This window comes from Mustela lutreola, chromosome X (genome assembly GCF_030435805.1).
Source record: "Mustela lutreola isolate mMusLut2 chromosome X, mMusLut2.pri, whole genome shotgun sequence".
NCBI classification, from domain to species: Eukaryota; Metazoa; Chordata; class Mammalia; order Carnivora; family Mustelidae; genus Mustela; species Mustela lutreola.
The window spans coordinates 56,245,068-56,270,550 of record NC_081308.1 but is presented as its reverse complement, the minus strand read 5'-3'; the positions used below and the strand labels follow the sequence as shown (position 1 = coordinate 56,270,550).

Here is a 25,483-nt window from a genome sequence, read left to right as displayed (position 1 = left end):
TTCTTTATAAATTTTGAATACTGGCCCTTTGTCTGATACATCATTGGAAAGCAATTGACTTCTGTATTTTAACTGTGTATCGTGCAGTCTTGCTATAATCACTTGACTAGTTTCAGGAGGGTGTGAGTGTGGGGTGTGAAGTCTTTGTATTTTCTGTAGACAGTCATGTCATCTGTGAACAAAGTTTTATTCTTTCCCAGGTTGTATACCTTTTGTTTCCTTTTCTTACCTCATTTCATTAGTTTTGCCTTCCAGTATAGTATTGAATACTAGTAGTAGGAGGGACATCCTTGCCTTGATTCCCTGTCTTCTATTTTCTCAGTATTAATATCATGTTAGCTGTGGATTTTTGGAGACATTCTTTATCAAGTTGAGGAAGTCCTCCTATTCCTAGTTTCCTAAGGGTTAATAATGAAGAGGTGTGGATTTTGTTAAATGTTTTCTTTCCTCCCTTCATTGATATGATCATGTGATTTTTTTTTTCTGTTGATATGATGGATCACATTGATTTTCTAATGTTGAACATTTTCTAATGTTGCATACCTGGAATAAATCCTACATGATCCTGGTGTATAATTTTTTAATATAGTGTTTGCTTTTATTTGCTAATTTTTGTTGAAGATTTGTGTCTGTGTTCATGAGTGATACTAGTTTGTAGTTTCTTTTCTTGTAGTATTGGTTTTGGTGTCAGGGTAATAATGATCTCCTAGAATGATTTAGGAAGTATTCCTTCTAGTTTTACTTTCTGGAAGATATTTTAGAGAATTGTGTAGTATTCCATAAATGTTTGGTTGAATTTACAGTGATTGGGATTGTTAGCAGTAGCCCTCCCTTCTTTCATCTGATATTAGTAATTTATGTCTTCTACCTTTTTTTCTTTGTTTGCCTGGCTAAGGGTGTATCTGTTTTATTGATGTTTTCAAAGAAACAGACTTGGGGTTTATTGATTAAAAAAAAAATTCCTGGTTTTAATTACATTGATTTCTGCTCTAATTTTTTTTTCTACTTCCTTTAGGGTTTTTTTTTTATGATTTTATTTGACACAGAGAGAGTCAGTGAGAGAGGGAATACAGGCAGGAGGAATGGGAGAGCGAGAAGCAGCCTCCCTGAGCAGGAAGCTCTGATGCAGGGCTCTGTCCCAGGACCCTAGGACCATGTCCTGAGCCAAAGGCAGATGATTAACCAACTGAACCACCCAGGAGCCCCTCCTTACTTTAGATTTGATTTTGTTGTTGTTGCCTAAAATGGAAGCTTAGATTATTGTCTTTAATCTTTTTTTTTCTAATATTTGCATTCAGTACTATATTTTCCCTTTAAGCAGCATTCCACACATTTTGCTACATTGTATTTTGTTGAGACTGGTCTCCTGTCATTTAGAAGTGTGTCATTTAATCTCCATGTATTTTGGACTTCTTCAGCTATCTTCTGTTACTGATTTTTAATTCCATTGCGGTCTGAGAACATACTTGGTATAATTTTTATTTTTAAAAATTTGTTGTGTTTTGTGGCCCAGAATTATTCTGTCTTGATGAGTGTTCCATATGAGCTTAAGAAGAATGTGTGTTGCACTATTACTGGGCGAAATTGTCTGTGTACGTCTGTTGTACGGTAATTGATGGTGGTGTTGAGTGTGCCATGTCTGGACTGAATGTCCACATCTGTCAGATCCTTGTTGCCCTGCTGCTGGATCGGCCCATTACTGATGGAGAAGTGTTGAAGTCACCAGCTGTGATAATGGAATTGTTTATTTCTCCCTGCAGTTCTGTTAGGTTGTGTCTCACCTGTGTTGATCAGGCACACATACGTTAAGGATAATTGTGTCTTCTTGGTCAGTCGATTTCTTTATCATTATGTAATGCTGCTCTTTATGCCTGATAATTTTCCTTCTCTGAAATCTGCTTTGTCTGAAATTCATGTAGCTACTCCATTGTTCCTGTGATTAGTGTTACTTTGGATTTTTTTTAATGTATCCTAGCATTTAACTTGTTGATATTTAAGTTGTTTCATTTTTCATCAAAATATAATTCACAAAGCATAATAGTTGCCATTTGAAAGTGTACTCTTCTCTGGTTTTTAGTATATTTACTGTGTATATGGTACATACGTCACTTCTGTCTAATTCCAGAATGCTTCCATCACCCGAAAAATAAACCTCTTGGTTCCAATTCTCCCCTCCCCTTATTCCCTGGCAATCATGAATCTACTTTCTGTTTTTATGGATTTGCCTTTTCTGGAACATCTCCTATCAGTGGAATTGTATAACACGTGACCTTTTGTGTCTGGCTTCCTTTAACCTGAGAGTAGAATGTTTTCAGACTTCACTAGTGTTGTAGCATGTAACAGTTTATTTCTTTTTATGGTTGTGTAAGAGGCTCTTCCACATTTTATGTATCCATTCATCAGTTGATGGACGTTGGGTATATACTCATTTGGCTGTTATGAGCAGCGCTGCTGTGCCCATTCATGTACAGGTTGTGGCAGGAACATCTGTTGTCAGTTCTGTCGGTGTCATACCCCTAGACGTAGAACTGCTGGGTAATTGTACGTGTGTAACTTCTTGAGGAGCTACCGAGCTGTTTGCTGCCTTAGCCACACTATTTTACATTCTCACCGACAATACAGGAGGGTTCCAGCTTCTCCGCCTTCTTGCCAGCACTTTTCTTCTTCTTTTTTTTCTTTTTCTTTTTCTTATTTTACCATAGTTGTCCTAGTGGGTGTGACGTGGCATCTGCATGTGCTTTTGATTCGCATTTCCCCAATGACTAAGGATGTCGAACATCCCGACATGTGCTCTTGACCATCTGTGTATCATCTTTGGAGAAATGTCTATTCAAAAGTCTTTGGCTTGTTTTTAAATTAGGTTATTTGTCTTTTTGTTGTTGAGTTCTAAGAGTATATTTGCATATTCTGGTTATTAGGTCCTTGTCAGACAAATGATTTGCAGATACTCTCTCCCATTCTGTGGGTTGTCTTTTCACGTTCTCCGTAGTGTCCTTTGAGACACGAAAGTTTTTATTTTGATCAAGTTCAGCTTATCTAATATTTCTTATTGCTTTGTGTATCATGTCTAAAAAAGATTTGCCCGATCCCAAGTCATACAGATTTTCACCTGTTTTCTCTGAGTGTTACAGTTTTTACTCTTACATTTAAATCTTGGATCCATTTTGAGTTATATTTTTGTGTATGTGTGACGTTGCTGTTCCAAGTTCATCCTTTTGCATGTAGATATTCATTTGTCCCAGTAGTAGGCACTCAAAAAGACTGTTTTTCCCCCCATTAAATGGTCTTGGCATCCTTGTGAAAAATCAGTTGACCATAAATGTATGGGTTGTAAATACTTTCTTTTTGAATACTTGGGAAATCTACACTATAAAGTAAAACCATTCCTAAAGTAGTAAAACCATTCTTGGTTAAGTGAAATGGGTCTCTATTATGGCACTGTGAGTTTGGGTTTGCTTTTCACAGCAAACGCTGCCTAACCCAGTATTCACAGATGTTCTGAGTTATTTAGTCATGTGTTATGCAACTTTTGTTTATCTGAGAACAAATGCATAAATGGTAAGTTGAGTACTAATATTACCTAATAGCATTAGTTCACTGAGGCTAAGTTTTATGATTTATTTATTTATTTATTTATTTAAGATTTTATTTGAGAGTGAGAGAGTGCGGGAGCAGGAGGAAGGGACAGAGGGAGAAGCAGGCTCCTTGCTCAGCAGAGCGCCTGATGTGGAACTCAAACCCAAGAGACTGGGATCATGACCTGAGCCAAAGGCAGATGCTTAACCAACTGAGCCACATAGGCACCCCAGTTATACAATTTAGAATGCCATCATGAAGTTCAAGAACTTCAACAATGTGTAACTGAGGCAGGGAAAGTGATCAACCTAAAGGTATACAGTTGGTGAGTAGGATGGCCAGGATTATGAATTGAGACCCCCTCCCGTGATGTACTACATAACTATGATGTAAGGTCTGAGATGGTCTCAGGAGAGAAAGGTCCAGGCTAATTTGGTCACCAGTGTAAGAAGCAGGTGGCTTTCTGTAGATGACTGTGAAATTACGGTTTGGTATGAAGTCCTTCTCTCCTACACTAGCAGGGTCAGTCTTTGGTTGATTAACTAAGAAAGTCAGTTTAAACAAGTACTCTTAGGGAATGGTATATACAGTTTTTAGCATTTTATTTGGAAAAAATATATGTACATTTATTCTCCATTGAAAGAGTGCCAGGTCTTTTCTTTGGAAACTGGCCTGCAGATTAGATTTCTGAGTTATCACAGCACTTGGGTCGCTCAATAGGTTAGGCATCTACCTTCGGTTCAGGTCATGACCTCAGGGTCCTGGGATAGAGTCCCGCATTGGGCTCCCTGTTCAGCAGGGAATCTCCTTCTCCCATTGCCCCTTTCCCTGCTCATACTGTCTGTCTGTGTCTCAAATAAATAAAAAGAATCTTTTTTAAAAAAGCTTTCTATGTTGTCTTTTTTTGCATTCAGTTTCAGTTTCTTTAACTGAATTGAGTGAGAATCCTGTGATCACTCCCTTCCTGCCTGGTACATGGTCATCTCACCCATACCTAACTTAGCAAAAATTTTCTTATTGATTTCTTTGTATCAAATCTTTCCAAAGTAGCTGTGTTAGTTTTCAAAAGAACAGTGATTTTTTTTGCAGTCATATTTTGTTGGTTTACATAGTGTTTAATGAAGCTATATGATTACGAAGTAAGTGTAGGTGTCCTTAACTAGTTTGGGAATCATCACATTTGATTCTTGCTGACTAAACAGGTCATGGAGTAGCAGAGTCACAGGGGAAGTAGATAGTAATTTATTGCCTCTAAGCATATAAGCCTACCGGGGTATCACAGTATTGTAAAGGGGAAACACAGGATAGCTAATCCTGTGAGACCAATACTTGGAAATAGGTTATGAAAGATTTGGAACATCTGTTCAATGGGACACTCAGCATGCACATAAAATATTATTAGAAATGTATGTGTTTTACGTAAAGACATTCAAGTTATATTTTTAGATGGGAAATTTTTTTTAATAGAATGTTTTTTTATTTTTTATTTTTTAATTTTTTTTAAGATTTTATTTATTTATTTGACACAGAGAGAGAGAGGCCAGGCAGAGAGAAGGGGAAAAGTAGGGGAAAAGTAGGCTCCCGGGGAGCAGAGAGCCTGATGTGAGGCTTAATCTCAGGGCCCTGAGATATGACCTGAGCCGAAGGCAGAGGCTTAACCCACTGAGCCACCCAGGTGCCCGTAGATGGGAAATAGTTTAGAAGAGCATGAATATTTGTGTGTGTGTGTATGTTTACACACATACATAGAGAAGGTCTGGGATTTCCATTCAAGATGGTGGCATAGGAGGATCTTGAACTCATCTCTTCTATGAAATACACACTGTATCTATAGCTCCATATGGAAAAATTTCCTGTGGAAAAAACCCTACAACTAGCTGAGTGACTCCTACACAGTAGGTGAGTAAGGAAAAAAACCTATGTTGAAGTAAGAATCACTCTTGCCATAAAACCCACCCCTGGTACAGCGACCTGGGATTGAGAGGGTACTAACAACCCCAGGCTTCTCCCTGAGGAGTAAAGGCTTTGAGCCCCACTTCTGGCACCCCAACTTTCAAGATGTACATCTAAGAGACAAGACTCCAAAACATCCAGCTTTGAAAGCCATCAGAGCTTGCACCCATGAGACCCACAAGGCTATAGCAAACTGAGAAAGAGTTCTTAAAGCAGTCGCGCGAGTAGACTGACCCACCCTGGAACTCAGCACAGAAGCAGCAGACTGAAATGCGTTCAGATTTCTGTGAAAGAGGCTCATTTGCTTATCTTAAAGCCCTGAGGGGCAGGCATCTCATTTAACATGGATCTAGGAGCCTAGTAAGGTATTCTCCAAAGATGGAGCTGATGGGTACCATCTTTGCGCTGTCCCTCTGCCTCGCTTCTGCTTTCTGGTATCTCCTGGAAAGGAGCTTGAATGCTCGTATGATGCCCCGAGGTTTGCAGTTGCTACCCAGGGTATACCTCTAGATCACCTGGCTCTAGCGGCCAGCAAGACTCACACTCACAGTAGTGAGTATCACAGTATTTACAACAACCAAGACTTGGAAATAACTAAAGTGTCCACCAACGGGGTGAATGGATAAAGAAAATGTGTGTGTATACGATGGAATATTACTCAACCACAAAAAGAAGGAAGTCTTGCCATTTGCAACAACATGGATGGACCTTGAGGATATTGTGCTGAGTGAAATAAGTCAGACAGAGAAAGAGAAATACTGTATGATCTCCCTCACATGTGGAATCTAAAAAACAAAACAAAATGAAGTCATAGAGAACAGATTGGTGGTTGCCAGAGGCGAGGTTGTGGAGGAAATAGATGAGGGGTCCAGTGGTATAAACTTCTAGTTAATAATATAAGCCCTGGGGATGTAATGCACAGCATAGTGACTGTAGTAAATAATACTGTGTATTATTGTATATTTATTTTATTATTTTTTATTAGAAATATGTATTATTAGCCCCAGGGTTACAGGTCTGTGGATTGTCAGGCTTACACACTTCCCAGCACTCACCATAGTACATACCTTCCCCAATGTCCACAACCCCACCACGCTCTCCCTACACCCCTCCCCCCAGCAACCCTCACTTTGTTTTGTGAGATTAAGAGTCTCTTATGGTTTGTCTCCCTCCCAATCCAATCTTTTTTTTAAAAGATTTTATTTATTTATTGGACAGACAGATCACAAGTAGGCAGAGAGGCAGGCAGAGAGAGAGGAGGAAGCAGGCTCCCCACTGAGCAGAGAGCCCCATGTGGGGCTCGATCCCAGGACCCTGGGATCATGACCTGAGCCAAAGGCAGAGGCTTTAACCCACTGAGACACCCAGGTGCCCCCCTCCCAATCCAATCTTGTTTCATTTTTTTCCTTCCCTACCCCCACACCCCCCACTGTGCCTCTCAAATTCCTCATATCAGGGAGATGGTATGATAATTGTCTTTCTCTGATCATTTCACTCAGCATACTCTCTAGTTCCATCCACATCATTGCACATGGCAAGATTTCATTTCTTTTGATGGCTGCATAGTATATTATATATATATATATAAATGTATATTTTACGATTTTATTTATTTATTTGACAGAGATCACAAGTAGGAAGAGAGGCAGGCAGAGAGAGAGGAGTAAACAGGCTCCCTGCTGAGGAGAGAACCTGATGTGGGGCTCGATCCCAGGACCCTGGAATCATGACCTGAGCCGAAGGCAGAGGCATTAACTCACTGAGCTACCCAGGTGCCCTATATTATTATATATTTAAAGTTGCTAAAGCTTAAGAGTTCTTATCACAAGAAAAAAATGTGTGTATGTTTGGTGATGGATGTTAACTAGTCTTAGGGTGATCATTTCACAACAGATAAAAATATGGAATTTTTATGTTGTACGCCTGAAACTAACATGTGTCCATTATATGTCAGTTTCTTTAAAAAGTAATTGATATTTATTTTTTAAAAAATTATTTACTTATTTGACAGAGATCACAAGTAGGCAGAGAGGCAGGCAGAGAGAGAGAGACAGGGAAGCAGGCTCCCTGCTGAGCAGAAAGCCCAATGCGGGGTTTGAACCCATAACCCTGGGATCATGACCTGAGCTAAAGACAGAGGCCTTAACCCACTGAACCAGCCAGGCACCCCAAAAGTAATTTATATTTTAAAGAGAAAGACTAGGGCACCTGGGTGGCTCAGTCAGTTAAGCGTCTGCCTTCGGTTGAGGTCTTGATTTCAGGGTCTTGGAATGAACCCTGGCATCAGGCTCCCAGCTCAGCAGAGAGCCGGCTTCTCCCTCTGACCCTTCTCCCACTTGTTCTCTCTGTCTCTCTCTCTCAAATAAATAAAATCTTAAAAAAAAAAAGTAAAGAGAAAGACCAAAACAAAGTCTGGAAGAATGTGAATCGCTGTGCTAAATAGTGAAGAAAAATAAACATTAACAGTGCTTAACTGCAGAGCATTAGAGAGTGGGTGATTTTTTTTTTCTCTCTTACATAAGTATTTCTTGGTTGGTTGAAAGTTTGACAGTGAACATTTGTTACTTTTAAAATTAAGAAGAAAAAGCTGTTTCTATTTTAAGAAGAGCCTCTTTGAAATGTATAATTAAAAGAAATAAAATACCTGTAGAGTTAGGCAACAGGAGAGAATGGTCTTGGTGAGGGGCCCCCTTTCCCATAATCTTAGGAAGTGAGCAGACCCCCTGATGTCCCTGTGTGTGTTCCCCTGCAGTAAACGGCCTCTTATTCTTTCTCTGATCTTATTTTTCTATGTAAAATGTGGTAACATTGCAATCATTTTTTTCTTTCTGGTTTGATTTTCAGGAAGATTTTGACGTCGATCACTTTGTGTCTGACTGTAGGAAGCATGTCCAGCTGGAGGAACTAAGAGGAGATCTGGAACTCTACTATAAACTTCTTAAAATAGCCATGGTCGAGCTCATCAACAAGGATTATGCACATTTTGTCAACCTTTCCACAAACTTGGTAAACCTGAAATTCACAAGTCCTACACACACACACACACACACACACACACTTTCTCTCTCCTTCATATTTATTAAAAGGGCAGAGTTTTTAGAAACCTTTTAGTTGATTACCCCACCAACCCCACCAGAAACTTGAAGAAATTACCAATTTCATTAATAAAAGAACTAAACTTTTTGGAATACATTTTTTTGTTTGTTTTAGTTTTTATTCATTTAAGGTTGCTCTAGTTAGATTATGTTTCAAATTCATTAGTCAACAGTGAAAAGTAAAGGATGATAATACCCAAGGGGTTGTTTTATTAGTTGCTAAGTGATTACCCTGAAGTCTTCCTTGATTTAGACTAATTTGTAGGAGCAAATGTCCACCACTCTTACAATGTTTAATTTACTCCCAGGTATATGTTAGCCAGAGCTAGGTTGAGGGAACATTGGCCAATATTGATATTTTAAAAGTTTGGTTTTATAACAATATAAGAATGATTTGCAGTGAGCTTATCAATTGTTTGTAAAAGCCATTTAGAAATGTTGAATTTTGTTACTTGGCAGAAAAGTCTCCTTGTTGATGCTTCATTTTGTTTTAAATCTGTTTGTCCAGAGAAGCACAGAAAGTTGCAGCTCCGTGGGAATTTCAAGAAGCATTAAAATTAATGATGCACATTTGCTTTTGGGAAATATACCACTAAGATAAATATCCCAATACTATTAAAAACCTAGAAAATTTTACTTCTGTTTAATTTCTATTTTTCTCAAGGCTTATAATAATGTTTAAGAGAGACGTAGCCCATCAGACTTTCACATCAGCTGGCTGAGTATCATCAGTTACAGACAGAGAACTGTTCACCTACTCTGAAAATTTTTCACATTCATTTAAAATGTCATCTAAAGGCAAATTGTTCTTAAGGAAACTTTCGTTTCTCATGACTTCCCTTATTTTTATAGTTTCATGTATTTCAACAGATTTTTTTCATATTCTATGAACAACATTAATGGCCAAATAACACTTCTGTTGTTTAGCTAGTTATGTAGCAAAATACGGTTGTGCCAAAAAAAATAATTTAAATCTGGTACTGCTTTGATTGTTAAATAGATACATCACTATTACTCCTTATCGTGATGTGTTTGTGCCAACCTGGTTTTGCCTTTAGGTTGGCATGGACAAAGCCCTCAATCAACTTTCTGTGCCTTTGGGACAGTTACGAGAAGTTCTGGTAAGTCCCAAATTAATGAAAACAGTCTGCTGTGACGCCTGTTGTCCTTGTCGGCTTTTCTCTAAGAATTCTTTTCATCTGTTACTTTGGTGGTACTGGTGGTTGTATTTTAACGGTTCATGATTATAATATTCACCTTCAGAAGAGTTGTAAATGATTTTGTTTTTGCATATGCTAAAAACCTAAAAAAACATGTTTGATTTGAAGAAGACATATTCTCAGAGTAGACAACCTTAAAATGTCAGGGGAGAGGAAGCATATTTCCAAATTCAACGTATTAATGCCACTTTGGTCATATGTAAGTGGTTTCTAACTTACGAATGACTTGTATTTTAACAGTTTGTAATCTTATAAATATCCCCCCCCCCCACGTAATCTACATGTGGTTAGGTTCCTGGGCTGATCTACAAAAACTGTGTAATCCCTAATGGAACTGAAGGATAATATAAATAAAATGTAATACTTAATAAATGTTACATTTGCATGTTCTCTCAGAAAAATCTCTGTTGTGGGAATGGGACTCCCCACCTCTAAGCCATTGGGAATAGGAACTCCACCTGGGTGAACAGTGGAGGGGGAGTTGTGGCATCACTTCTAACAGAAAACTGTGCTGCCCTGTCTCCCCCCCCCCCCCCCCCCGTCTGTGTCTGGTGCCCTGACTTCCGGCCTCTGTCCGTTCTGATGCCCTGTCGTAAACTTGTCATAAACGACACCATCCTTCCTTGTGTGTCTCCTCTAGCTTGAGTGGCCTCGTGCATCCCTCCCCTAAGACAGTGCCTGCATCCTAGAGAGAATATAAGGAGAACATAATTTAAGGGAAGACACAGTACATGGTTAGAACCAAGAAAAATGCAGAGTAACGGAAATATCAGTGCCGAGAAGCCTAGGGGAGGGGCAGGCAGGAAAGAGTTCGTGAAAGAGGTAAAAATCTTGAGTTGTGCCTTGAGGTAGCCAATACTTTCCATGGTTTATGTCTCATTTGAATTTTACAAAATCTTGTTAAAGGTACTTTTCCTTGGAATGGAAGGGATTTTCGTGGTCCGCTGTTGGATTCCACACCAGCCGCTGTGGGGCTCTCCCACTGCCTCGTTGGTGTGCCTCTTCCTCCCAGGGCCTCATAGTGCTGTTGTTTCCCAAGCCTAGCCTTCCTTTGGCCTCCCACTCTTCTCTTGAACCCCCTCCCCAGAGGCAGATTTGCTCTACTCACACAGGCTTCCGTCCCGCCTCACCCCCTGCCATCTCCGTATCCCCTCCCTTTTCCATGGCCTGTCTTTATGGCCACTTTGGTCCTGCTCAGCCACAGGCCTGACCTGCCTTTCTGGTCCCAACTCTGAAGCTGTTTTGTGAGATTCTCAGACCACTGAGGGATACGACTATATCTGTCTTCATTGTATCCCTGTGGGCTGCCACAATACTGACGTCCAGGAGGTGTTTCATAATGTTGATGGAGTGAATTAATTCACCTTCCTGTGGAATTTTTGTGATATGCCTACTTCATTCTAGTTGTTTCTGTTAACCTTTGTTTTGGCCCTAATTCCTAATTATCTCTTTATTCATTAGCTTCTGGACATGTTTCTCCACCTCTGCGCTCTGCCTTTTTCTGGTCTTCTGTTCTTCATTCTTGATTCCTGGTATTTCCATACCCACATTTCATCATCATGCATCAGTGCTTTGACATTCTCCCGTTCTCCAAAATATGCAGAATCTAAAGACCTCATCTCAGTGAAGTTGGCCCTCCATTCCTATTTCTGCTTCTCTCCAGAAGGAAGCCTGCAGTGCACATGGCTGTGTGCCTGTCTGCCCCTGTCCCTGAGTGTGTCTGCACTTATATCTGCTCCCCAACCCCTCCCCACCTCGGCAGCTGTGTACACATGGCTTTCAGAGTCTGATTCGAGCCCCGTCGCATTTCCAGACTCTCCTGTACTTTGCTTCATATTATCTGTTCTCCATTCTAAGCCCCCTCATCCCCATAACTTTCACTGTATATGTGTCATTCTTCTTCTGGCCATGTGACCCTGCCTTCGTGTCATTATGCCCCCAGATCATGAGTCCCCTCAACAGTAACTGTGTCTGGTATATCTTTTTTTTTTTGTCAATATCTGCATAGTACTGGTGCACAGGTATTAAGTTCTGTGGAATTGAATGAGATGTAGGAACTTGATAATGTGACAAAACAATGTCTGTAATACGTTTTCTTTATTATTCTTTTAAAGAGTCTCAGGTCATCTGTCAGTTAAGGAATTCGGGCAGTAGATGAACGAATGTGTAAACAAGAGGACATAAGGAAGAAAAAGGTACCCTCCAGTAAATTTCTTATGCTGCATGCCAGTTGAAGCCTTCTCCTCTTGTCTCCACGAACTTGTCAGCACTATTCAGCTTTTTTTCAAAGCTCTCACGCATGTGCATTTTATGCATTATGTCACGTTATCTACCTGAAATAATAAGACAGAATTTTAGAGGTACCCACACGATCTCAAGATCACCCACTTTTTCCAGAACAAGAAACAGTGATAACTGTTGTCGGTGCAGCGCTTGACAGTTAACGACTGTATAAATTGTCAGCAGCCCTGTAAAGAAAATAGGCCTATATTAGAGACTAGTGGAGAAGTGGGCTTTCCAAAGCAAACTCAGGATTCTGCCATAGGTTTGTTGTTATTTTCTGATCCTGTGTTCTTTATGCTCTGGTGTTCAGTTTAATTTTTTCGATTCCCAGTAGTTAGCATGCGGTGTTGGCTTAGTTTCAGGTGTGTGAGACAGGCAACAGCTCTGTACATCTGAGGGCTCACCCCGGGAGTGTGCCCCTTAGTGCTATCTCCAGTTTCAAGTGTCCCCGATGTCATTCATGATCATAACGATGTAGGGGCACAGCGGGCATTGGGAGTCTGGGCTTCTGACTCTCGCCTGCTGCTCTGTACAATGTTTTCTATGTGTATTATTAGCATATTTGTTAAAATCTCAGTGGGGAGAAAGCCTGTTTGAGGGACCTTCTGTTTAATTCGCCTCTGGGTCTCCTCACAGCTTTTATCCAAAGAATGCTTGTCATGCGCTTCCAGACAAAACAGTAAGCTTTATGAGAGCAGGGTGTATTTCTTGCTTTATTTTCTCGTGTCCCCCCTCCTCCCCCACCCCCCGTCGGAATGAATGTCGAGCTCCCAGCGGTGTTCAGTAACTATTTATTGAATGGATGACTTTGTATTTTTTGTTCTTTTAGGATGAGAGTTTTCATAATGTTCCTCAACCTCTTTGATAATATTTGTAGTGTAAAAGGTCTTATAGGTATATGCACATGTAAACTGAGAGGGTCAGTATGATCGGAAGCCAAAGTTAAAACATGAATAAAGGGCCATAAGAAAACAAATGGAGGGGTGCCTGGTGGCTCAGTTGGTTAAACGTCCGACTCTCGTGAGATTGAGCCCTGCATTGAGCTCTGTCCTCAGCAGGATATCTGCTCGAGATTCTCTCTCTCCCTCTGCCCCTCCCCTGCATGTGCACATGCAGTTTCTCTCTCTCTCAAATAAACAAATCTTTTTAAAAAAAATAGGAAAGAAATGCCCATAGAAAGATTCAGGATGGGGAAAAGAAGAAATAAGAGTATAGAATATGAGAAAGCAAAGTCGGTTTTTTTTTTTCTCTATAAACTTGCAATAGAATATGGAAGTATGCTTATTCTAGAACTAAGATTTGAATTCTTGAGAATTCTGTGTTTCATAGAAATATTCAAAATATAGCATGCCCTATATATTTGAAGTTAACTTTTGTTCTTATATTTTCCTGCATTTAGCATGGGAAATAAAGATGATTAAGAGTAAAGATGGTGACGTTTTTTGTTTGCTTAATTTTTATTTTTATAGATGTGTGTGTTGAGGCTTATACAAGTTATTTGATCAGTTGAAAAGATTGAAAAAATCTTAAATTCACAAAGTTCTAAAGAAACCTCTGCACTAGAAGCAAGCAGGTAAGCATTTTTTTTTTAACTAAGTAGCACATAAATTAATACTTCACATCCAGTCTAATTAGGCGGGGACGGCTTAGTTAGAATTCATTTATGAACAAGAAGAAAATCCAGGTTTGTGGCTAGAATGTAGCTCCAGGAGAGTGGAGAGCATGAAATGGTGAAATCTATAACACGTTCCTATAAACCCTTTGGTTATAGACCACAGTTCCAACACGTCCTTATGCTTGCAGTGGAAAAGTATATTTGGAATCACCTTCCCTGAGGACTAGCAAAGTCCTGTTGATCTTTAAGGCATACCTACCATTCATCTTGGTTTTTCTCCATCTCATTTATTTTTTCCTAGACATGCCCAGAGTATTACCATTGATGTATTTTGCACCAGCATTATATTATTATGAAACAGTATAGGACACATCCAGTTGAAATTTACAAACAGGAAAGAAAAAGCTTATGAAATAGGAAAAAGATGATGGCTCTCTTTTTTATACTGTGATTGTCTTGTTCCCTTCCTGGTGTGAATTTTCAGTCAGCCAGGGGAGATGAGTGACTCAGAAAATGAGTAGTTAGGTCCTGTCAGCACCGTGAGACGCACAGTGCTGCAGTGGGAGTAGCCCGGGCTGGTCCTGCACATGCCAGCTGGGCTGCCTGCGTCAAGGTCGCCTGGTGCCCTGCGTGCTCTGTTGTGTGAGGCTAACAGTCCCTCCCCCTGCAGGCGGAGTTAGGTTTCTAAATTTTAGGAATTAAGGTTTTAGATTTGGAAGGAACTTGAGAGACCATATGCTCCACATGTCTCATGATGGACATTAAGAACGGACACATCCCAAAGGAAGCGATTCTCTGGTCCTAGGTGTCTGCCCCCTTTCACATCAAGGCATTCAACTAAGTGGTCAGCCTCCACTGTGCTTGTGTCTCTAGCCCGTAGCACTCGTGCTTCTGCCCCCGTTCGTCCACACTTAGCAGACAGTCTGTACGCGGCCCTTCTGCAGCCTGTGTGTCTCCCGCGGCTCTGCTTCGCTGCGGCCCTTGGCAGCGCCTGCAGCCCCTCCAGCCATGTCCACGTTCGGCCCCTGGGGAGCTGGCCCTCCAGTGTTCTTCCCGTCTTTGCTGTTGCTGCTGTGCTCCTCGGATAGAAACACCTCGGTGAGCTCTGTGTCTACAATCCTGTCCCTTTGCAACACTGTCCTTGATAAACAGACATTGTGCGCTTTCTTGCTCAGAATTACCTTGGAGGACTTTTTTCTCCAGAAGAGCAGCTCTGAGCTCTAGAGTCAGGAAAGCCAGAGCAGCGTCAGCGCATGGTAAATCCATCATGCTCTGCCAGGCCCAGAAATGCTGAGATAAGGATAAATAGGAAATGCGCATGGGATCAATCAGTAGAGGTTGGGATTAGGCTTCGGTGTTGGTCGTGCCGAGCGCTTGCCTTCCCTCCACACCAGTTCTGATGCTCTGGGACGGGGCACACCGTGGCAGGTCTCCAGACATTTTGGGTTTCCTTACAGTGTGTTTCCTCACTACCTGACTGCCCATCCTCAGATGTGGGATGCCTCATAGAGCCCAGCAGGGGCTTTGGGGCCTTTGTTGTGTTTTGTTTTGTTTTGTTTTGTTTTTTCTTTCACTGTTCAGCTTCTTTTTGAATGGGGTTGACGCTTTCTAATGTGGGGGGCAAGAGGGAAGTGTATCCAGTCCACTTGATGGCAGATGCACTGTGAGTGATTTCTCACCAGCTCCCGGAGCACCGAGCTTGCTCTTTCTGCCCTTGGGTAAATGTAAACTTGGAGTCCGCTGCTCTGAGCGATTTCCCAGGTTGCTGCTAGGCGGTCAGTTTTAGCTGATTGAGGAGACAGCAGTAGTTAGTACTGGGGAGGTACTTGGGAGGGAGAATGAGGCAGGCGGAGAAGAAGAGGGGGATGCGGGTATGAACGGTAGGACAGGGAAAGAGAGAGGAGGGGGGTAGAGAATGGGAAAAGAAGGGAGAAGAAGGGCACGAATGGGAGAGCCCGAGGAACGTGGTGGAAACATGCAGTTGTACCCACACTGACCTAAAATAGCTCCATCCCCTTGCCTGGGCCCTGTGGCCTGGGCCAGGCTGCGTCGGTGGCTTCTACGACCTCCCCACTCCTCACCCCTCGCACCTGGGGCCTGCTGCACAGACAGTTTGTCCTGAAAATTGATGGCATGCAGGTGCAGGTGGCATGGGGGGCAGTGGGGGTGGCAGGTTTTAACTTTGGGAATTACACTTCTCTAATTGTCTCTACTAGCCCTCTCTGGACTAGAGAGATTTTGGAGAGAATTGCCACAGAATTTAACCAGTTACAGTTTCATGCTGTTCAGAGCAAAGGCCTGCCTCTTCTGGACAAAGTAAGACCAGTAAGTGTTGGTTTCGATTTTCAATTTGCTGTTTGCGAATTTCCTGGATGATTTTGGTTTGACCTAGCATTGCCCCCTGATAATTGCTACTCTACAGGATTTTGAAGCTAGCTTGAATTTTTTTTCAGTGTCTCTTGCTTGGGACCCTGCTTCCATTATGTCACGCTAGATAGATTTTGTGTAAAGACACAAGCGTAGTCTCCAAACTGTGCAAGTAAAATTAATTCTGAATTTCATGTAACTTGACACATCATATGATGTAGTCAGAGTTCATTTATCCAAAGCCTTTGACTGGGTTTAAATGCACGTTTGTCAGATTTACTCCGTACCTTAAGAGGCAAATAACTTTTTGTCGTTCAGTAATTGTCTAAACTTCACTTTGATGAAGCCGACTTACTTTCAAAGAAATCATAGGGAGGGGACGCCTCAGTGGCTCAGTCCGTTAAGCCACTGCCTCTGGCTTAGGTCATGATCCCAGGGTCCTGGGATTGAGTCCCACCTTGGGCTCCTTGCTTGGCAGGAAGCCTGCTTCTCTTTCTGCCTGTGCCTCCTCGTGTGCTTGTGCTCTCTCTCGACAAATAAATAAATAAAAACCTTAAACAAAAAAAAGAAAGAGAAAGAAAGAAAGCAAGCGATCATGGGGAGAAGAGATTGATTCTTATTCTCTAGGAAATGTTGGGATTTTAATCTTACATATATTCTGGTAGAATTAGAGGCTTGCTTTATATGTATAACACATATGTATATAAATTATACACATATATTTGAGCTTTTAGAAACTGTTGTGCCTGGACCTTCTTTCCTGGTCTCTCTGTTCTTGCAGCGTATAGCCCACATTACGGCCATGCTGCAGCAGTCCCTGGGAGGCCTGCTGCTAGAAGGGCTTCAGACTTCCAATGTGGACATCATATGGCACTGCCTCCGGACTTACCCTACAATTGACAAGACACGGGATGCAGAGGCGTTAGTCTGTCAAGTACTGGTGAAACCGTACATGGATGAGGTTTGTGCCCCATGCACCTCATTCCGCAAACACAGAGCATCTAATCTGGCTTCATTTCTTGACTGGGTGCGAGAGAGCTCAGGGCTCTTCCTTGAAGATGCTCCTAGTTCCTGCTCTTCTGGTTGTAAGAAAAGGTTGGTCCCGCTTGGTGCCCATCAGCATGCCAGGAATCAGGCATGCACTCTGGTCTCTTCCAGTGATGCCATAGCTAAGGGATCATCTTAATTTAGTAGGGGTGAGGGACTTGCCTAGGAAGAAGGTACGGATCAGAACATTTTCAGGTCAATTTCCATTTCCCTAAGTTATACGTCAATGAAGTTGCCGAAAAGCGTGACCCCACCAAGGCGCCCATGCCCACTGGAGGAGGTGGAAGACAGCTCTGTGCTCAGGGAAAGTCCGTGAGGGGAGGCATCTTCGCAGAATTGATGTGGCCTAAGTCTTGAAGACCATGGGGGAGTTTGCCAGGCTAGGAAGGTGGGAGGGAGGGAATATTCAAAGATAAAGGGCTTTTAAGGGCGAGTTAGCAGGGTAGTACCTTAAGTCCAGAACTTGGTTACCCAGTGTTCTTGACCTAGGACGTTACAGTTAAATACAGGGAGTCAGTGTATCTTGCCTCTGAGCGGCCGGAGTATGGGCTGCACCGTGTGAGGCCGCCAGCAATCAGCAGCTTCCCATTTAGAGAGCGTCGGTTTCATCTAGTTCAGGCTGACAGAAGTCATGAAGCCAGTCTCAGTGTTTGAGGGCTTTCTTCCAGTCAACTGCCAGTGCGAGTGTTCTTTCTGTCCGGTAAGTATAAAGCTACCCACCATGACTTCAGGATGAAAGGCTTCCAGTTTTAAAACGGGACAGTATCCCAGTGATAGAAGTGAAATTGAAGGATTAATTTGAGTAATCTTCTCAGCTTCATTAGGACTACTAAAAGAAAATGATCTGTCAGTTCTTTGTATGTATCCTATTATAGTTCATAGCTCTCTCTGTGGGGGTGAAAAAGATCACATTATTCTTTGTCACTAAATGAAAATATTTTAGGTATTTAATTTATGCCCTTTTCATTGAACTGAATCTAATATGCTAAATTAGGGAAGTACTTTATGCTTCCGTGTCGTTAAATGAACTGTGGCCACGTTTGTATTTTAAGTTTGTATGCTTGTCATTCACCTCCTGAAACTCAGCCTCACCAAAAAAAATAAAATACTAAAGCAAAATAAGATGTGTTTTCTTCCATCACTTTCCATCTCAGCCCTTTCCCTGTTCTGGAGACGGTAGAGGATAAGGCCAGGGTGAAGATGGTACAGAGCTGTTGTCTACAGATACAGTATTTCGCTTTTAAGCTCAGAAGGGAAGCAGATGAGTGTGTGTGATGTTTTAGCTTCAGGCCAGTCTCTGTCCCTCAGCCTCTGTGTCCCCCAGGGTTGGAGCAGTATTCCCAAATCCCTGGACCTAGATTTTTGTGCCATTGTTACTTACCTCCTGTTTAGAAAGCATACTGAGTGGGGAGGGGGAAGGACGAAGTGCATTTTTAAGGTTTACTCGATTCTTTTCTCTGTAGTGTATAGTTCATACTTCTCTTGTAGGTGCTTTAAAAACAAACAAAAACACAAACAAACAAATAAATAAATAAATAAAAATAAAACGCTCTTCCTTCTGCTAGGTGATTGTAGAGCAGATCGTTGAGTCTCATCCGGACGGCCTGAAGATCATGTATGCTCTTAAGCTCCTGGAGTTCGTTCCTCACCACTGCCGCCTTCTTTGAGAGGTCACAGAAGGAGCCATCTCAAGGTGACGTAAACTGCTGTGTATGCACCTGAGCTCAGTTTAGTGACCACCTGTCACCTCCTCATGTGCCGCTGATCCCTGGCTGTCCTGTCTGACCCGGGAACGTGTGCTCTTCCCTATTTGTTACCAGTGTTGTGAGGCAGGTGTCGCTTGCCTGGGTTTACAGGGAAAGGGAATGAAGAGTGGGGACGAATCTCAACGGTGACATTTGTGTGACTCCAGAGCCTCTGCTTTTCTCTTGTCTATACTTTCTCCTTAACCAGGTTCAAAATCAAAATTGGTTTCCTTCCATTATTGTGAAGTCATCATCGGTCTAGAAATACCAATTCATTTTAATTCAACACGTTTTATACTGATGGCAATTAAAGTCATGTTCGGTTTTCCCTCCCTCTCTTATTTCATTTCCATGGCTTTCCAGTTCTGTTTCATGAATATCCCATTACCTTCCACCATCTCCGTCATCCCAGTCCAGACCTTTGTTGCCTTTTGTTCGAGGGTAGCGGGCTCTCCCCACCTGGTCTCCCAGCTCCACCTGTCCCTCTTCATTGCAGCCCTCAGCTGTCCCACCTGCCCAGAGCTCTGCAGCCTTTCTGAGTCGCTCATGGCTTCTCATCGCCCACAGAGGAGCATCCAGTCTTCCTGGTGCAACCTGTGACCCTTGGTGCTTGAGTCCTAGTGGTTCTCCGCTGTAGAACTTTCTACTGTGGAACTTTCCCCCATACCACTATGGTTCCTGGCCAGAGAGGAGCGCTTGACCTTCCCTAACACACCTGGTACAGAAGATCCCTGACTTCACCTTGGTTCAGTTTATGGTTTTTTGACTTTTTATAATAGTGCAGAAGTGATATGCATTTAGTTTGGATCTTTTCCCAGGCTGGTGATCTACAGTAGGGTCCTCTTTTGTAATGCTGGGCAGGGGCAGTGAGCACAGCCCCCAGGCAAACCACGTGATCACAAGGGTCAACCGTCCTATTCTGGCTTTCAGTGCAGTGTTCAGTAAGTTACATGAGATACCAGACACTTTATTGTGGAATAGGCTTTGTGTTAGAGGATTTTGCCCAACTGTGCAATACTGTAAGTGTTCTCAACACATTTAAGGTTGGCGGGGCTAAGCTCTGATGTTCAGTCGCTTAGGTGTTTTCCATGCATTTTCAACTAAAGAGATTTCCAGCTGAACAATGGGTTTATTAGAAGCCGAGGCCGTCATTAGCTGAGGAACATCTGTCTGTACTGTGCGCCTCTGTGTTTTCCTTCAGTGCTTCCTGTCTCATATCCCTTTGTCCTTCTGTTGTTCTGTCACTCCACATGAAGCTCCAGTCAAATACAACTTCTTTTTTTTTAGGTTCTTAATTTATTTACTTATTAGAGAAAGCATAAGCAGAGGGGGAGGCAAAGAGTGAAGCAGGGTCCCCACTGAGCAGGAAGCCCGATGTGGGACTCGATCCCAGGACCCTGAGATCATGACCTGAGCCACCCAAGCGCCCCCAGGCTATGATTATTTCAAGAAAAAGTCCTATTTGTGAATTCTTCATCTAGTGAAGATGAATTAAAATCAGAAAGTCAACTCTGCCGCCTTTAAAAACCCAGGAACAGAAAAAAATTCCACGAGCAGGTATAACCCTATCCACAATAAATCACTTTCAATCCAGTCCTGAAAACTAATACAGAGTAGGAAGAAAGCATTACAGAAAAATTTTGTTTTCATTAATCAAGCTGGAAAATAACGGGCCTTACACGAATGCCCTTTAGGAAGACAGTTCTTATAGTTTTATGTTGATGGAAACTAACATTACATTCGAAATGCATGTTAAAACCATGACTGTAGACTAACTACCACTTTCAGTCATCAGAAGATGAAAAATGATCAAGAGTCACCCAAACTGAATCCTGGTTCCTCCTGGAAAATGTGTTCCTAAATATTTCCCCTCTGAACTACTGTGCTCTTTCTGTATCTTACACAGCAGACACTGCGATGCACAAACACATCCAGAAGGCCTTTGAGGGCTGACAGCCTGCTGGAACAATGAGGAATTCACCCGGGTTTCTGCCTTTCTGCCGGGCCCAGAAAGTTCTGGGTAACCCAGGTGACGTGTCATGAGAATACAGGTGTGCCTCACACCGTACGTATCATCTCCTCAGGGTAGACACCAAAATCCATGTTCGTATATGAAAATCTGAGAAGCATATAGAAATCAAGAGTGATTCTGTCATCTTGAAAGAAAAACACACTGTTGCGCTGCCACATGCCTCGTTTCTCCTCGAGTGACTGCAGGAAGTAGCGATTGCAGTCAGAAATCTCAGAAAGAAAAATTAGAGTAAGGGCAACACCTGAAGTTTACTCCTGAAAATACTTGGAGAACGACTGTGGCCAATAAACCAGGGCTTAGTTCATGAGACTATGTCAATGAGCTTATACCATCCCATGTTCTGGTCAAACCCTCATGTCTGGGAGATGGAGGGACGTCTTCATCTTCCAGAGCTACTATTAGGGAAAAATGTGGAGACAATACTGACAGGAGTCCCTACTTCAGCAGGAGAGCCAAAAACACCTTGCCCCTCCATAATCCCAAATGAAAATAAACATCTCGGGGCGCCTGGGTGGGTTAAGCTTCTGCCTTTGGCTCGGGTCATCTCAGGCTCTTCGGATCAAGCCCCACGTCGGGCTCTTTGCTCAGCGGGGAGCCCACTTCCCTCCTTTTCTCTCTGTCTGCCTCTCTGCCTACTTGTGATCTCTGTCTGTCAAATAAATAAAATAAATTAAATCTTTAAAAAAGAAAAAAAAGAAAAGAAAAGAAACATCTCATTTTACTAGTGTGCAGAAGTGACTATGCAGGAGAAATTATTATATTATTATTAGATGATATTATTATTATTATTATTGTACTATATTGTTAACCTTTTGAATTTGGACACATAAAATTTTTAATAAAATATGAAGACCTTTTTTTTTTAAGATTTTATTTATTTGAAAGACAGAGATCACAAATAGGCAGAGAGGCAGGCAGAGAGAGGGGGAAGCAGGCTCCCCACTGAACAGAGAACCCGATGCGGGGCTTGATCCCAGGACCTTGGGATCATGACCTGGGCTGAAGGCAAGAGGCTTTAGCCCACTGAGCCACCCAGGCGCCCCATGAAGGCTTTTTTTAAAGAACAAAAACTTCAGACTATATCTTTATCCTAGAAGTTCCCACTACAACTGGCTTCTGTCTTGGCCAACATTTAGCCATTCAGATAAAGTCCGTATTTAGTGCTTCGTGTGTATGCATGTGTAAAATAAGAGGACAGTCATAAATCTTTAAGATTGTGTATAATAACCGTGAAATAAGGATTCTTGGTACACAAGGTCTCATTCTGGGGAAAACAGCTGGTGAACAGTATGCAGTTTTCAAATGATGGAGGGGAAATACGCATTCGGTTATGAGAAAGGGAAGGAGAACAAGACCAAATATTAATAAAAGGGAAAAAAGCTTTTTCTGCCATCTTTTCGTGCTGCAGTAACAGTGTGAACAAATGTCCCACAGATGCCCTCAAGAACATTAACACTGCTGAAAGGGGAGGCGAAGGCCAGGTTCTTAGGAGGCCCTGCACCAAAGTCATCGTCCCATTTCTTCACTGTGATGACGAAGCATGAGTACATTGGCAAATTTGAAATTATTGATGACCACAGAGCTGGGAAAACTGCTGTGAGCCTCACGGGCAAGTTAAACAAGTGTGGCATGACCAGCCCTAGAATTGTATAACTGCAAGATCTAGAAAAGTGGCAGAATATTTCCATCCCCTCAGTTTGGTTTCACTGCATGGAAAAATTTTTCTGGCATCATGCACCATGAAGAAGGAAGACTCCAGGCAGGAGGGAAAATCCTGGATTCCTTTTTCCTACAAATATAATATACATGGCACATGAAATGCCTCAATGGGGAAAAAAAAAAGGAAAATAAATTACAGTCAACTAATGTTTGACAAGGGTGCCAAACAATTCAATGGGGGTAAGAACAGTATTTTACTCCCAAGCAGCCACATGCAAATAATGAAACGGGAGTCCTGCCTCACACCATACAGAGAAAATAACCCAAAATGCATCAAAGACATAAATGTAAGCATTAAAATGATAAAGTTCGGGATGCCTGGGTAGCTCAGTTGGTTGGACGGCTGCCTTCTGCTCAGGTCATGATCCCAGAGTTCCCGGATAGAGTCCTGCATCAGGCTCCCAGCTCCACAGGGAGTCTGCTTCTCCCTCTGATCTTCTCCTCGCTCATGCTCTCTCTCATTGTCTCTTTCTCAAATAAATAAATAAAATCTTTTAAAAAATAAAAATAAAATAAAATGATAAAGATTTCAGAAGAAAACACAAAGGTAAATGTTAGTGGTCTTGAATCTAACAATGGCTCCTCAGCCATAACACCAAAGTACAAGCAACTTAAAAAAAATAATAAACAAATGAATGGGACTCAACCAAAATGTCCCAGTATTGTGCTTCCAAGGACCCCATTGACAAAGTCAAAAGACAAGCCACTAAATGGGAGAAAATATTTGCAGGTCATATATAAGGAACATGCATTCAGACTGTGTGAAGAATTCTTACAACTCAAATAAAAAGACAACCCAGTTAAGAAATGAGCAAAGAGGGGCGCCTGGCTGGCTCAGCGGGTTAAACTGCTGCCTTTGGCGCAGGTCATGAACTCGGAGTCCTGGGATCGAGTCCCGCATCGGGCACTCTGCTCAGCAGGGAGCCTGCTTCTTCCTCTCTCTCTGCCTGCCTCTCTGCCTGCTTGTGATCTCTCTCAATAAATCTCTCTCAAATAAATAAATAAAATCTTTTAAAAAATGAGCAAGAACTTGAATACACATTTCTCCAATATTCAAATGTATACATTAATATATAAATGTATATATAAATATATTTTACATTATCGTATATTTATATAAACATATGTATGTAAATATATTTACATTCTTAAATATGTATTTAAATATAAATAAAATATGAAATATATAATATATATTTAAGATACATATAAGGTATATATAAAATATATGGGACAATAAGCACATGAAAATATGCTCAACATCACTAATCATTCAGGAAATGCAAATCAAAACCATTGTGAGATACCACCTCCCACCCACTTGGATGGCTACTATCAAAAAACCCAAAAGCAGGTGTTGGAAGGATGTGAAGAGCTTGAACCTATAAATTGCTGGTGGGCTTGGAAAATGGTGCAGCCACATTAGAAACGGTTTAGTAGCTCCTCAAAATGCTGAACACAGAGTTGCCATATGACACACCAATATCACTCCTGTGTATAGAGCCAAGAAAAAAACTATGCCCACACAAAAACTTGTGCATGAAGGTTTAGGGTTTATTCGTAATAGCAAAAAGGTGAGAACAACCCAGATGTTCATCAACTGATGAACAGATAAATAAAATGTGATCCATCCAGCCAGTGGAATATTACTCAGCCTTGAAAAGGAATAGAATTTTGATATGTGCCACAACACAGAGGAGCCTTGAGAACATTCTGCTGATTGAGAGAAGTTAGTCACAGAAGACCACATATTGCATGATTTGATTTATATGGAATTTCCAGAATAGCTAAATCTACAGAGACTGAAAGTAGATTAGGGGTTGCCTAAGACTGGTGGTGATGGCTAAAGTTTTCTTTTGAGGATAATGAAAATGTGTAAGTAGTTCAGTATAGTATAGTTAACTATAGTGAAAGCCATTAAATTGTCCACATTAGATGGTGAGTGGTATGGCCTGTGAATTATATCTCAATTAAGCTGTCATCGAAAAATGCAAAGAACTTCTATATTTATCAAGTAGAAAAAGAATGAACTTGATTAAAAACATCAAAAATGGGGAAAATAAAAACAAACAAAATAAGATGGGAGGAATAAGATCATGACTGTTTATCATTAATTTAAATGTGTACAGACTGACTTTTTCTATTAAGGCGCCTATCAGGGGGTTACAGATCCACGCTGTTCAAGAAACATACTTAAAATGCAAAAGGGATTGAGAATGTATCAGGTGAGGAGATACCATGCAAAAGAGAAAGCCGGAATGGCAAAATTCATCGCAGACAAGTTGGGTCTAAAGTTATAGGTACTAAGATGAAGAGGGACATTTTTAAAGGCAGAGTTTGGAAAGAAGATGTAAAAGGTATAAGCAGGTATACATCTAAGAACATAATACCTAAAGACTCTAAAAATGCAATAACAACGTAAAATTTTAGCTTTTAAAATGGGAGTATCTACTAGAAGGAGGGAAATACAAGGACACACAGAAAATAGACATCCTGGGGCGCCTGGGTGGCTCAGTGGGTTAAAGCCTCTGCCTTCGGCTCTGGTCATGATCCCAGGGTCCTAGGATCGAGCCCCACATCGGGCTCTCTGCTCCGCGGGGAGCCTGCTTCCTCCTCTCCCTCACTCTCTGCCTGCCTCTCTGCCTACTTGTGATCTCTGTCTGTCAAATAAATAAATAAAATCTTAAAAAAAAAAAAGAAAATAGACATCCTTATTTCCCTCGGAAAACATTTCTTTCTTACACCTAAGAAAAGCCATATTTGTAAAGATTAATTGCATACTAGGCAACAAAGGAAACCTTTACAAGCCTTCCAAATTAAAGATTTAAAGA

At 41.5% G+C, this 25,483-nt stretch overlaps 2 protein-coding genes and 1 long non-coding RNA gene across 3 annotated transcripts in view; 2 read left to right on the top strand and 1 right to left on the bottom strand.

Moving 5' to 3' along the window:
- The window catches only part of LOC131822046 (conserved oligomeric Golgi complex subunit 2-like), a 31,625-nt gene extending 11,580 nt beyond the window's left edge, over nt 1-20,045 (top strand). The window contains exons 2-5 of the mRNA XM_059158435.1: nt 8,374-8,535; nt 9,683-9,745; nt 16,891-17,070; nt 18,722-20,045. Coding sequence (XP_059014418.1) covers nt 8,374-8,535; nt 9,683-9,745; nt 16,891-17,070; nt 18,722-18,823 — 507 coding nt within the window. The 3' untranslated portion in view covers nt 18,824-20,045. The remainder of the gene's footprint in view (nt 1-8,373; nt 8,536-9,682; nt 9,746-16,890; nt 17,071-18,721) is intronic.
- Nucleotides 1-25,483, bottom strand: part of LOC131822047 (conserved oligomeric Golgi complex subunit 2-like) — a 502,532-nt gene that overhangs the window by 212,546 nt on the left and 264,503 nt on the right. The window lies entirely within an intron of this gene.
- LOC131822058 (uncharacterized) lies at nt 11,563-16,173 on the top strand. Its single transcript, XR_009350078.1, has 4 exons — nt 11,563-12,039; nt 13,597-13,700; nt 14,616-14,840; nt 15,959-16,173. It is a non-coding gene; the product is annotated as an uncharacterized LOC131822058 (long non-coding RNA).